The 13,937-nt window shown below is 42.3% G+C and overlaps 1 protein-coding gene across 1 annotated transcript in view; it reads right to left on the bottom strand.

Moving 5' to 3' along the window:
- The window catches only part of DGKK (diacylglycerol kinase, kappa), a 108,494-nt gene that overhangs the window by 18,710 nt on the left and 75,847 nt on the right, over positions 1–13,937 (bottom strand). Inside the window, exons 9-18 of the mRNA XM_011991342.1 lie at positions 12,349–12,532; positions 11,542–11,650; positions 10,633–10,772; positions 9,516–9,597; positions 7,721–7,812; positions 6,743–6,842; positions 5,538–5,766; positions 3,885–3,989; positions 3,332–3,428; positions 1,657–1,764 (exon numbers count right to left, since the gene is read on the bottom strand). Coding sequence (XP_011846732.1) covers positions 1,657–1,764; positions 3,332–3,428; positions 3,885–3,989; positions 5,538–5,766; positions 6,743–6,842; positions 7,721–7,812; positions 9,516–9,597; positions 10,633–10,772; positions 11,542–11,650; positions 12,349–12,532 — 1,246 coding nt within the window. The remainder of the gene's footprint in view (positions 1–1,656; positions 1,765–3,331; positions 3,429–3,884; positions 3,990–5,537; positions 5,767–6,742; positions 6,843–7,720; positions 7,813–9,515; positions 9,598–10,632; positions 10,773–11,541; positions 11,651–12,348; positions 12,533–13,937) is intronic.

Genomic DNA, 13,937 nt, shown 5'->3' with positions numbered 1-13,937 from the left:
ACTATGCAGCCATAAAAAAGGATGAGTTTGTGTCCTTTGTAGGGACATGGATGAAGCTGGAAACCATCATTCTCAGCAAACTATCGCAAGGACAAAAAACCAAACACTGCATATTCTCACTCATAGGTGGGGATTGAACAATGTGAACACTTGGACGCAGGAAGGGGAACATCACACACTAGAGTCTGTCGTGGGCTGAGGGGAGGAAAAAGGGATAGCATTAGGAGATACACCTAATGTAAATGATGAGTTAATGGGTGCAGCACACCAGCATGGCACATGTATACATATGTAACAAACCTGCACATTGTGCACATGTACCCTAGAACTTAAAGTATTTTTAAAAAAATGGTGCTAGGTCCGGGTGCGGTGACTCACACCTGTAATCCTAGCACTTTGGGAAGCTGAGGTGGGTGGATTGCCTGACCTCAGGAGTTTGAGACCAGCCTGGACAAAATGGTGAAATCCCCGTCTCTACTAAATTACAAAAACTTAGTCAGGCATGGTATCATGCACCTGTAATCCCAGCTACCTGGGAGGCTGAGGCAGGAGAATTGCTTGAACCCAGGAGGCAGAGGTTGCAGTGAGCCGAGATCATGCCACTGCACTCCAGCCTGGGCGACAGAGCGAGACTCTGTCTCCAGAAAAATAAAAAGATAAAAATAAATAAATAAAAATGGTGGTGAGATAATTAGATATCCACAGGCAAAAAGATAAACTTAGACTCATACCTTAGACCCTCACACTATACATAAAAATGAACTCCAAGTAGGTCATACACTCAAATGTATTAATAAGAGTTAAAACAATCCAAACTTTAGAAGAAAACTTTGGAGCAAATTTTTAAGATCTTGGGTTAGGCAAAGATTTCTTACAGATGGCACCAAAAGCATGGTCCATAAAGAAAAAACTGATTAATTGGACTGCCTTAGAATTCAATACTTTTGTACTTCAAAGATACCACTAAGAAAATGAAAAGACCAGCAACAGACTGGGAAAAAATATTTGCAGATCACATATCTGACAAAGTTCTTGTTTCTCAGCCCAGGCCTGCTTTGAGAAAGAGGCTCTAGTGGCAGTGGCAAGGGTGGGGTGGGGTATCATGCTTTTTACTTATAGCTTCAATGTACCACAAGAACTCTGAGACTGACTTAGGTCTTGTCTGAAGTATGAAAGTGCGAGAAGGTGCCATGCAGGCCAACACTGGATAGGGTACAATTAACGGGTCCAGGGGAACCAGGTTAGGAACACCAATAACAAATAGAGGGATATTTGATACTTTGCAACTTTGTCTAGTGAAAACAGATCTGAAGCCACTACTGAAACCTGGTTAAACTCTCACAGACAGAACAAAGATGGGCAATTTGCTAAATTGAGTCAACATAATCTATTCTCAGTAACAGTAACACAGGTAGCTGTGTTTACACAGAAATCCACAGGTCTGGATTTGAAGGCAGCTCCAAGCTTAGGATGTCAGCGCAGTTATCCAACATTTGGCACACACTGTTCTGCTAGACTAGTCTTGGGACAAATGCATTTTACTTCCAATGGGTCCCTTTCTTTCTGTTGCTTGTCTGAGAGGTAGAGAATGTAGGAATACGTATGTATATTGTGATAGTGTGTTTGCATGTAGGGATGGGAGTTTCTTTTCCTTACTTGTATTGCCCCGGGTGTTCATCTCTTCTGGTGTTGAAGTCCAGAGAAATTTTAGCATCCAGTCCAATTCCGAAGTAGTTGTTCATGACACATTTTTCTTTGAAGCGTCTGAAATTAATCAAAGAAGAGGACAGACATTGGTGCAAGAAAGAAGTGCCGCTGTCATTGGGCATGAAGATGAATCTGCATGATGGAAAACCATTGAGGGAAGGCCCCCTCCACACTGGGCACTAACTATAACATTTTTGAGAGGCACATGTAGATATCCTTTTGTGTGAACAACTAGCTGATTAGCTGTAAGAGGGAGTGCCTAGCCAGTTGGGAAGCTTCAGTGGGATTGGAACTCATAATAAAGAAGCAGCATTCATGATTTTAGTCATCTTTGGAGGCCTCATATATGAGTGGTCCCTATTTTCTTCATATGCAGTATTAAGGGAAATACAGTCATTGGCTTATTCCTATAAAGAACTTTTGAATATCCTAGACACAAGCATGCCATGACAGTTAAGTCTGCACAACTGCTCTCAGTGATGTCTGACATCAAAGGGCAAAGTGACCACACATTTGGGAGGAAAGACTGATAAAAGAGGGTAGATATGTCCATAACAAAAAGCCAATTGTCAAGTTTCCTGTGTGCATCTAGGGTGCCAACATCAAAACCAGTGGTGTGCCATAGCCAGTTGGCACCAGCTCATGTAAACTGATTATGCATAGCTCTTTCCAACTCCAGATTCAATGGCATTGTATCAGTAATTTAAATAGGCCATGGTGGAAGGGTTTACACCATAAATGAATCAGGGCTTTCTCCCGCAAGAGAGCAGGTTGTTAAACACTTGCCAGTGCACTATTGATCAAAATTCATTAGGTAGATCCATGAGAACTCAGACATAAATTTGAGCCAATGGTGAAGTGTGGGGGCAAGAATGCAGGTTGGAGACAGGAATAAAAATTGTTTTCTTAAATAAATTATTTAAGAAGACATAAATAATTGCTAACTGTGTCCTTTTGAGAAATTAAAATGGATACAGTTGAGCTGTTTAATCTTAGATTACTTTTTTATTCATTACTATACTGACCCTACATCTCTCACATGAGATTTGCCTCCCTCAGCCACAGTCCAGAGATTGGAGATTCTCTAACTAATGTCCAAGCTGATCTTCTTAATGGAACTCAGAATGAGTAAATGTGGCAGAACTTGGCTGCTGGGGATATTCTAAAGAGGGAGAACTGGTGAGACAGATGTCCTTAGATTTGTTGCCTAGTCCCCTAACTAATGACTATTTAGTTTTTAGTATCTTCAACCTTTTACTGTTAAGGGCAACAGTGAAAAACAGCAAGTCCTCTGTAATAACAACAACTAACATTTATTAATTGTTTATAATAATACCAATAATAACTGCAAATGCATATAACACTTAATTATGGGTGCCAAGCACTACTCAGTGCAAGTACTTTTCACATATAAATGTAATAAATACGGCAAACCCATGATGCAAGTTCTACAATGGTCTTCATTTTACATATGAGAAAACTGAGGCTCACACTGGTTTAGTCACTTGTGTAGGTGACACAGCTAGTGAGTAAGAGAAAGGATTTGATTATGGATATCCTGAGATTGTGCTCTTAACAAGAGAAAGAAAGAAGCCATTAAACAGGGATAGAGTTAAATACTTACATAGATTCAGGTGTAAAATATAAGTGATCCAAGTTAAGGTTGTCTAGGTCCTCACTTTTGAGAGAAGATATAGCAGACAAAGTGCCACGACGAGAACCTAGACACAACAGACATCACTTGGGTGTCGGATACAAACAAAAAAGCCCTTCCCCTCACTTGTATTTCACCCCATTTTCTCTGTGGAGGCAAGGTCAAGCTCAATGACTTTCTCCTAGATAATATTAAGGGTTCTCATTCCAAAGAGGGATCCTCTTGGATGGATAGGGACTTCCACTGAGAAGAGAATAAAGCTGGGCTGCTTGCTTGCTGGCAGTGAAAACAGCTTCAAATCTTGTATTTCATCAGGCCAACCTCTTCAGTGTTCCTAATGAGGTCATTACTCTGGACATTGGCATGGGATCTTATAGTGTGAGTTTCTGGGAAAGAGGGAGGGGTAACTGCTGCAGGAGTATGGCTAAAAGAGGACGCATAAAAAAAATACATACTTATTCTTTGGGAACTAAACAACAGTGACGAAGGCTAGAATGAGGGAAGAAGACAGAAAGATCCTTACGGCGTCGTGGGCTTGTCTGGTTAATATCTTCTGGGTCATCTTCCAGGAAGAAAGTTGAACTAAAGTTCTTAACAGATATTGTCTGTCTGCTTTCCTCATCCAGAACTATAGAGAAAAGTGGGAGGAAGGAAAGCAAAAAAGAAAGGAGGAAGGGAGGGAGGAAGGAGGGAGGAAAGAAAGAGGGAGAGAAGATGGAAGGAAAGAAAGATTAATTAAACTTATTGAACATTTATTGAGCATCTATTTTGTTTAGTTAGTGGGTAGATGATGGAGACTCCCATTTGACCATCATGTCTCCTCCATGATACTGTTTGTAGTCTCAGCTTACTTACAGTGTTGCTGTTTTTTCATATTCATGCCTGAGCTTTCTTTGTTTTACTGGTTACTCCCTTTTTCTGTCACCCAGTACATGTGGTTGTGACTAGAAGTTTGTGGCTGTGGATTGGGGTATCAGCATGGGAAACCCTCTGCTCTTCTACCTCCATTCTATTAGTTGATTCACTTACATGGCTTCTGTCTATAATTGAGCCTCTAGGACTGTGCCACTCTTTCACTCGAATGTCTCACTCCACATCTGGAACATTTGAGAAGTCTCTTTCCTTTCACCAGCCTATATGTTGTATAGCTGAGATGCTTAGTCTCAGCCTGTGTCAAAGCTCATAGGTTCAATCTCTACCCCTACCAGGGAGGTCTTTTATTATCTCATAGCCACAAGCTACACCTCTAAATCTAACATATATGCCGATGGAGCAGACTGAGGGTTGGTTGTGACAGTTATGGCTACATCAGTTTAATCTGATCCCCACTGCTTGGAAACTAATTATAGAAATAGAGGCAAATTGACTGTTTAATCCTTCCACTGTGCAGAAGGGAGATTTTCTTTCTTTCTAGAAAACTTGGCTGAGGTTGTACCTGAAGGTACCAAGGCAGGGCAAGGCACCATGACTAAAAGTCAAGGGCCAGCCAAACGGACTTCCTTGCTGCATGGGACTTCTGCTCAGTTCCAATAGCTTAGTTAGAACACACTCAGTCTTATACCACCTTCTGATCTGTTTCTCAAAGTATTGTGGGAAAGAAGTGGTCAGCAAAACATTCAATGAAGAAACTGAGGGAGTTGAAGAGTTTTCATTCTGAGTTGGGAAGTTTGCAGACTGTTGTGAGCTCTGGGCAATGGCAATTCTGCCAGAACTGTCAGGACCACTCTCAGGGCCCTTGTGCCTGATTAATACTGTACAACACATACAGAGATGAACACCATTTTCTTTCTAAAGTAGTCATAGGCTCAGTGGTTGGAAAGAAACAGGAGCAGGAGGAAAAAAGTCTTATGGCTGGTGGTGGAAGCTGATAGAGCTTTGAACCAGGCCACTTAGCATCTATTAATATAATTGTATAGGATGAGTGTTGGTTTCCAAAAATGAGTAGCAGGAGTTGACTGTCTGGGAGATAGGAGGAGGCAAAGGGGCAGCTTAGCAAGACTGAGGCTTTTCAAATCAGTAGTCTGAATATTGACTTCGTATGCAATATGAATGCAGAATCTAGACAACTTTTTGTAGCAGAGTCAGATAGCAAACCTGGAGTCAGTGAGACCAGTAAATCATCCTCTGGAACTTTTTCTTTCCCCTACCTCAGTCACTACAACCCTGGCCACCTTACCTTGTTCAACTTGGAATATGATGAGTTTCAAGGATTTCTGGAGATTCCGGGCCTTTGTGGTCAGCTCCAACTTGCACTTGGCTATGTGGTCTATTTGAAGAACGAAGGGCTTCCTATCTGCCTTGCTGCTGTCTGCATATACTGTAGCACTTTTCTCAGCAGAAGTAGCTGCTGCCTCCTCAGCCAGGACATCGATCAGGACACTGAGCTTATCATACATTAAGTCACTCTAGATAGAAAGGAAGGAGACAGGTCTTTGTTATGAGGGACCCATGCTTGAGAGGACAGAACGAGGAGTGGTGGTGATATGGGGAAGGGTAGGGAGGGGTAAGAGTTGTCCATAAATGCTGAGCATAGAAAACCACATTTGGGAAGATGAAGTACTTAGAGAAAGAAGTAGGTGGGTAGATGTGATGAGATAACCAAAGTGTGTTAGGAGATCAAACCCATATCATTTGTTTCAGAGTGGCCCCATGCATCAGTGTATATAGCTGAGTCTTTCTTGTGTCAAACTGGCCTATAAAACAATGTGTAACATGCAAACTTGAGGAAAGACAAACATTTCTGGATTTTTATGGGCATGCTCCTCTGGATATGCATGTGCTCCTGCTTAGGTGCTTGGTGGGTGTGTGTCTTTGTATGTGTGTAGGTTTGGGGACCTACATCTGCTGCATGATTTAAGGCCTCGATTCTTAGCTCCATCACTTAATAGTTTGTGATCTGAGGCAAGTTTCTTAACTGCTTTGTGCCTCCATATTCTAGGGTAGTTGTGAGGATTGAATACATTAATACATTAAAAACAGAACAGTCCTCGACACAGAGTAAGTGTTATATATATACATGTTGGCTATTGTTGTTAGAGGGGTGAATGTGAATGTATTTGTAGTGTGTATTTGTATGTACATACTTTCAAGCACGTTCTGGTGTACAGCCATGCACATACCTGCTTGATGTACACTTGTGTCTAGTTGTGGGCAGATGTTTGGCATGTACATGGTATGTGTGTATGCATGTAGAGGGCCATCCTTCATTTAGCAAAAGACGGAAGTTCAATGAGGTTGGACCTTCCTCATCAGGGAGGCTTAATAGCTGCTCCTCCTTTCCTTTCTTTTACAATTCCCAGTGAGAGGCATGTTTGTTTTTTATTAAAAAGGGGCCCCTGGCTGCTCCACAAAGAGTGTAAGACAAAAGGAATGGAAACTTACTTTCAAAATCACAGACACTATTGCTGTATTGTTCTGTTTTATCTGACCCCAGGCCTTTACAATATCAATCACAAAATCTTCCACGGCTGAACACAGGAATCTAGAAAGATAAGATAGATGGCACAATGTTACGTGAACCATGAGGCCCAGAGCCCTTCTCTCTTACGTCATCAGTCCCCATCTTCCTCCTGCTCCTCTCTCTCTTTCCTGATCTGTCCTCTCTCTCTCACCCTCTCCTCCCAGCCTTTTTCTCTTTGCTTTTTTTTCTGTACATATTGTGAAATATGTTCCGTCCCTACTTTAGTCCAGTTTCATACCACTTCCCAGGTCAAGTACCTAAGAAAGTTTGACCAGCATTTCTTAGTACTAAATTCTGAATTTCCAGAAAAGAGAATTCACTTGGTCCAACTTGGGTCAGGTTTTCACCCAGGGTCAATCAGCTATGTTTCAAGGGCCCAGCTAATTTAGTACAAATGATTATATTGGGAGGACTCTCCCTGTGGGAAGTTTTTCTCAAAGGAGAGTGTAGTCGACTGGGCAGGAGCCCCCTAAGAAGTCCCAGGAAGAACAAATGACCCATATATTTAGAAGGGGAAATGTGTTCCTCAGGTTATGAGAAAGCAGCTATTGGTAGATATTACAGAGATCTATCTTGATGTAAAAGATGGAAAGCAAGGTGTCTATACTATAGGAAGCTATGCTATGCTCTTAAATGGTCCATAATGTTGTGTTTCCCTACTATAATCCTCTTTCCAAATCTCTGGCTTGCAATTTTGACTTTTTGGAACAGCAGACGACTTCACCTCAATGCCATCTTTCTTTCCTAAACTTTTCATTCAGGGTGCTTGAGTTGGGAGAAATCTGATTTGGGAATATAAACATATATTTTCCTTGGCCTCAACACCCTCAGCTATCAAAATGAGCCCCATGTCTGACCTGGGAACAGCCCCAAACGATGAGAGCCAAAGAAAGACTAACCTGGTTGCGATGATCATCTCTGTGGGGTACTTGGCCTTCAGGATTTTGTTCAACTCGGTGGCTGCAGATTCTAAGTGTTGGATGGCAGCAGCCTAGGGGTAAAAGGAGTTCTTAAGCCCTGGAATCTTAGTACAATAACACAGTGTGCTGCCCATCCTCATCCCCCGCAGCCTCATTGTTGCTTACTGACTCTACCAGCAACTCAACTGCCTCTCCAGAGATGATAATGATCAAAGAATTCTTGTTGAAGGTCAACAGAGATGATCTTAGATCTATGCTCATTCGAAAAATTTAGATGTATTTCATTTTCTCTTAATAATCACAACCTCCTATGAAGGAGGTACTATTTCTTTCATGTTTCAAATGAACAAACAATCTCATATTACATAGCTAGTAAGGAATAAAGATGGATTCAAATCTACATCTTTCCAATTCCAGAATGTAACGTCTTTAATAATATTACTACCAATAACAACAGCACCCACTTATATAGTACTGACTATGTGCCAGGCTCTGTTCTAAGCTACATGTATATTTCTTCATATAATCCTCATAACAACCTTATGAGATAAAGACTATTATTATCTCCATTTCACAGGCTGAGGCCCAGAGAAGGGAAAGACGATAAGTTTAGAGTCAGGATTCAATTCCAGGTAGTCTGGCTCTTGAGTCTGTGTTCTTAATTACAACTTCTACTCCTTCCTCTCTGTCACCCTTGACATTCAAACATCTACCAAGACCTGATAATTCTATTTTTTCAGTATGTCTCAAATGTATCCACTGCTATGCATCCCTGCTACCACTTTACCAGTCCAAATCATCATCATCTCTTGCCTAGACAATTACAAAATCTCCTAGCTTTTCTCTTTGCCTTTAGTCTTTTATTCCTTCAATTGTTTCTCCACATTCCATGGCACTCCTCTACTTAAACCCCTTCTCTTAGATAGCAGACTGGATAGATGACTGGATATGTGATAAAGCATGCATAGGAAAATGTTAGTAGTAGAACTACCATTTCAACTTTCATCAATGTAGAAATTTTCATAATAAGATAAGAAAAAAAATCCTTCTATAATTCTTATTGCTCTTGGGATAAAATCCAAACTTCCTACTGTGGTTTATCAGGCCCTTCCTGGCCTGGCCCCTGATTACTTCTCTAGCCTCATCTTTAGTCAGTCTCCCTGAATGCCCCCTCCCTGGCCCCTATGCATCAGCCATTATGAATGTACTTCAGTTTCGTGAATATTCCATGCTCTCTCTTGCCTTTGGAACAATACACGCTGTTCCATCTGTGTGGAAAAACCCTCCCCTTTCTTATTCTCCTGGTTAACTCTCTCTGGATCTCAAGTCTCTTCTGAAATGGCACTCCTCCTGAGAAGCTTTCCCTGAGTTCCCCAGACTCAGATAGATCTTCCTGCTATGTGTTCCCAACCCCCTCTACTTCCTTATGTACTAACACTCATACTACTTGACTAAAACAATTTATTTTTCCATCTCTTCAAGTAGACTATGTCATTCTTCTTTACCCACTAGCATATAAGAACATCTCCTAGAATAGTATCTCACATAAAGTAGTTACTCCGTAAATATTTTGAGTGAATAATAAATGGGTGAATGAATTATATCCCCAATGCCTAACATAGTTCTTGGTAAACAGCTGCTGACTGACATGTCACCAACCCTCAATGATCTCATCCTCATCCATGGACAATGCAAACACTTCTCTCTGGGTTTTGCCAATTATTTCACTGTGTAATAAAGATATTGGTCTGAATTACAGCTGGACAGTAGTTACCTCAAATCGTGGTACATCCATTTCAACCTGTCCTTTTAGCAGTGGGGTTTGTCTGGGAGTCTCACGAATCATCACACTCCATCTGAAATGAATTTCAAAGACGGATATTTAAGGGTCTGTTTCATCACTGGTAAAAATTAATGCTTCAAAGGTGAAGATAGAAGTAAAAATGTTTATGTGGTGGGGGGAAGTGGGTTGTAGGGGGTGCCCAAGAAATCTCTGGTCACCTGATCTCAAGGTATACCATAAGAGGAACCTCTGTCTCATGACTTCTATAGGCCAGTGTGATGGAAGGAATTCCCTTCCCTTTACAGGGTTCTCAGAGAGCAGTGCTTCTTAACCAGAGGTAACCATCAAGATCATCTGAGGTTCTTTTGTACAATACACATTCCAGGGCCCTGCCATGACCTACTGAATCTTTGTGGTGGGGCCCAGGTTGATGTTTCTAAAAGGCTCCCCAGGAGATCCTTATGGGCAGCAATAAATCAAATGTTCATATATGCACCAGCATAGAAAGTCTTTTTATCCTCGGGAAATAGGATGGTAATACTCGCTCTTCTCTAGAGCAGTGACAATGTAAGCAAGTTATTTCTAAATTCAACCTTCATCCCTTTTTTAGTTTCTTTGAAAATCTGATGAAATGATAGACTTTTCCCCAAGAGAGAGAATATGCTTAAACAGATCATTGGCTCTGCAATTTGAAGAAGGTTCACAGAACACTTGAACTTTATCCATGGGGCCCCTGCTCTAGAATCCTTTAGTTTTTTTTGGCGTTTTTGTTTTTGTTGTTGTTGCTTTGTTTTGTTTTGTTTTTTTTGAGGCGGGGTCTCACTGTGTTGCCCAGGCTGGAATGCAGTGGCGTGATCATGGCCCACTGCAGCCTTGACTTCCCAGTAGGATCCTTTAGTTTTGAAGAGGGGCTTCAATAATGTTTGAAGGATACATGGTAGACCCTGGCTTCCCAAGAGACAAGCCCAACCCAACCCACAAATGGCTCTGCACTGAAGCCAGAAAGGAAATGAGGCTCTGTCAGAGAAGTTAAAGTATTCCTGATTGAGGTGATGTAACTGATGTGGGACAGGAAGAAGCACAAGGGCCTGGTCTTTCGGCCACTTACCTGTCTAGGATCCTCACACTAGCCTGCTCCACTCTGTTGAGGATGTCCAGAGGTGACTTGCTTTTGTTCCAGAATGCACCCCAGCCCAGGACACGAGCCAGATCATTGCCGGTTCCAAGTGGGATGACTGCCAGCTGACACTGCAAGAACAAAAGGAGACACCCTTTTCAGACAGTCTTTCTACCAAGCTTCACCCGTGGAAGAACCTAGAGGGTACTCTTTGGGAAGAATTATGGTCTTAAAGTCAGTGGATTTATGGGACTTCAGATTCTGGGGAAGGTAATGAGAAGATGTTTGCAATTGGGTGAAATTTTCCCTAAGGAGTTGGACCCCAATGTTAACAACACAGAATCTACTAAGTAAAGGGAAAACTTGCTGGAATATGACAATATTCATGGCCATGCTTATAAAAGAGAAATATAGCTGTGAATTTCTATCTGGGCTGGGCCAAGGAGGTGAAGTACGTCAGGAGACAAAGCTATTGGAGTGAGAAGAGCAAGGGGCTGCCTAGGGACAGCAAGGAGACATAGAGGAAAGTTTCTGCCACTCTTGAGACTCAAGGAAGAAAATCAGTGGGCTCAGGAGGGGAAGGAAATTTCGGGACTGAGTTCTGTCTAAGACCACTTCTGTTTTGTTTGCTCTCCTCTACTTCAACTCAACTCTTCACTTTGAAGCCTAGGGAACAGAGCACTGCTCATTCTTTCTGTCAATGTCACACAGATAGACAACCAGAAAATAGTCTAGATGAGCAGGCTTAGATTGGGAATCTACCAGTCAGGCTGAATATGAAACCTGGGGGAAACATATTTTACAGACAGGGAGGGCAAAGACTTGGGACTTCTTGGGATGGGCAGTTACACACCCCTACTCTTTCTAGCAAAGGCTAAACTGAGTCACCCAGGGACTTACCTTGTCATGTAATCCAAAGGCATCAATCAGAGATAAGACCCAGCTCACGCTGCCATCTCCACCACAAACCAGAATGCGAAAGCGAGCAAAGTTCTTGAACATAGACAGCCTGGAAGGACAAAAAGGAAAGGGGGTCACTTCATGAACAGCTGAGTTTTGTAACCTTTCCCACAATATAAGATTGCTGCTTTGGCACTCTGCTAACAGACTACCTGCCTTCTTTCCCTTAACCCTTATCTCTCTGTGTATCTAAGACCATAGACAATCCCAGAGATCAGGCTTTGCCTCAACTCATTTTCTTTCTGTGCCCAGCTTTGCTCTGGAAAACACTAGTAACCTAACCAGACCCATTTGCTGAGGCCCAGGAAGATGCCTTGCATGGTGGCCAGTGGGCTCACAGGAACCAGGACTGAGCAGCCAGATGATCCCAAAATAAAACAGGTCTGTAGAGGAGATATATCTATTTGGTCCTGGGAAAGAGAGTGGCAGGAAAAGTAGACAGCAGTGTCCATTTGTCTCTTTCTCTGAGGTTAGGAGGCGTAGTTTTACGTTTTCCAACCAAAAAAGATAAAGCAAATCTGAGAGGGGCTTGGACCTGGGCTTGAAGGGATTTCTGGGAGAGGGCTAAGAGCCTTCCTACCAGCCAACCCAAAAGGCTCTGGAGTTATGCATTTGTGTCCTGACTTGAGAAAATAGATCTTTCCTGCCCAAATACAGAACTGATTCCAAGAAACCTATCCTGGTTTAGAATGTATAGAGGGAAGACTCCCTTACGTATCCAATCATACTCATGGGGTACACGCTTACCCTGCTTCAGGTCCACCCTTCAATAGGTCGAACACTTGAGATGGGTTAAGGTATTGCTTGAATTTTCGGAGGAAGACGATCCCCTGATGATCGCCACTTTTGGAGTTGATGAAGATGAGCAAGGGACATGAACAGGCTGATGACCAATCAAGATTCCAGAAGTCCGAAGATACTACTAATTGGCCTGACACAACGAAAAGGAAAAGAAGAAAAAAAAGAACAGACCCGTTGAGATGGAAACGAGACATAACTTAACATCACATTTTGCAATAACTTTTTGAGTATGAGTCTCAGTTTTTTGCGAATGAGGAGCAGAGTCAAGATACCACCCAGAAGGGCTTAAAAGTATTTGTCCAGCTGTTGTCAGACAAATGACATTTGCTGAGCCACTACTACATGCCAAGCATCATGCCAGATACTGCTAGGGGTATAGTCCTTGCCTTCAAGCTCAGGAGAGAAACTCATACACAACAGTATGTTGGAACATAAGGAATAAAGAAATTGGTGCCACAACCAAGGATTAGTAAAACTGTGAGGAAACTGAGGAAGGAGAGGATTGAGAACCCAGGAAGAAGACCAGCACACAACTAGTCCTTTTTCTGCCCAGGATACCTCAGTTCTTATAGTGAGAAGATACTAGGTCAGGAGAAGGGAGAAGGAAAGGCTGCCATTTAGCCAGGAGCTAAATAACAGAACATATCGATGTGGGATGAAGCAAAGAACTGTAATCACTTCTCTAAGGCTGTTGCAGAGCAATCTGTATTATCTCATCAACTTCCCCGGGGGAAACAAGACTATAGGAAAATTATCTGAACAAGAGAGAGGCTTTTAATAATCCCCAATATTTTAGTTACCCATGGAGAAGTGAGGTTACAGCAGTCTAAATAACCAAGGCCTGCCAACTCATGCTGAGTCTCAGAGCCTGTTGGCAGGGAGACAGGCAGTGTGCAATGGCCCCCTAAGAGATGCTAGACAAATAGTGAGCCCCTAGACCTCGGAGCTGTGGCTTGACAGGGATGCCTCCGCAAAAATAAATACACAGGGCAAAAAGCATGTGGCTCACTCCTCAGCAGGGGTGGGAGGAGGTGGGTTGAGAAGACCCATTTGTTTTAGCTTGGGTGGAAGGGAACCTGAAGGAAATCTACTTGAGTAGATTTCATGACTGGTTTGCCTGGAAAAATCAAAGGCAGGTTTCCTCTATGGGCCAATTCCCACTCACTGGCCAGTGGAGCTTGAAGGCATCCTAAGCCAGCTAGCCAGTCATGCACCAAATTTTTAGGACTTGACAGGCCTGACAGCTACAAGGGAGTCTTATAGAAGCTGGGTCCCCTCATTAGCATAGCTCAGAAGTAGTTACTTTCCCTGAACACGTGATCCAAAAGTAGTACCCCTTCCAACTTATTTTTACTAAAGTAATATGTTGACACAATGGTAGTTAAGATGCATTAATCCCTTTATTCAATAAATATGTATGGAGGGCATTCTCTGTGCCTGCTTTACGTCCTGAGAATACAGTGGTGGACAAGATAGAAATAGTCCCTACCCTTGTGGAACTTATATTTTAATGGAGGAGACAGACCATAACAAAT

This window comes from Mandrillus leucophaeus, unplaced genomic scaffold (assembly GCF_000951045.1).
Source record: "Mandrillus leucophaeus isolate KB7577 unplaced genomic scaffold, Mleu.le_1.0 Scaffold395, whole genome shotgun sequence".
Lineage (NCBI taxonomy): Eukaryota > Metazoa > Chordata > Mammalia > Primates > Cercopithecidae > Mandrillus > Mandrillus leucophaeus.
This window is presented reverse-complemented; position numbering and strand designations above follow the sequence as displayed.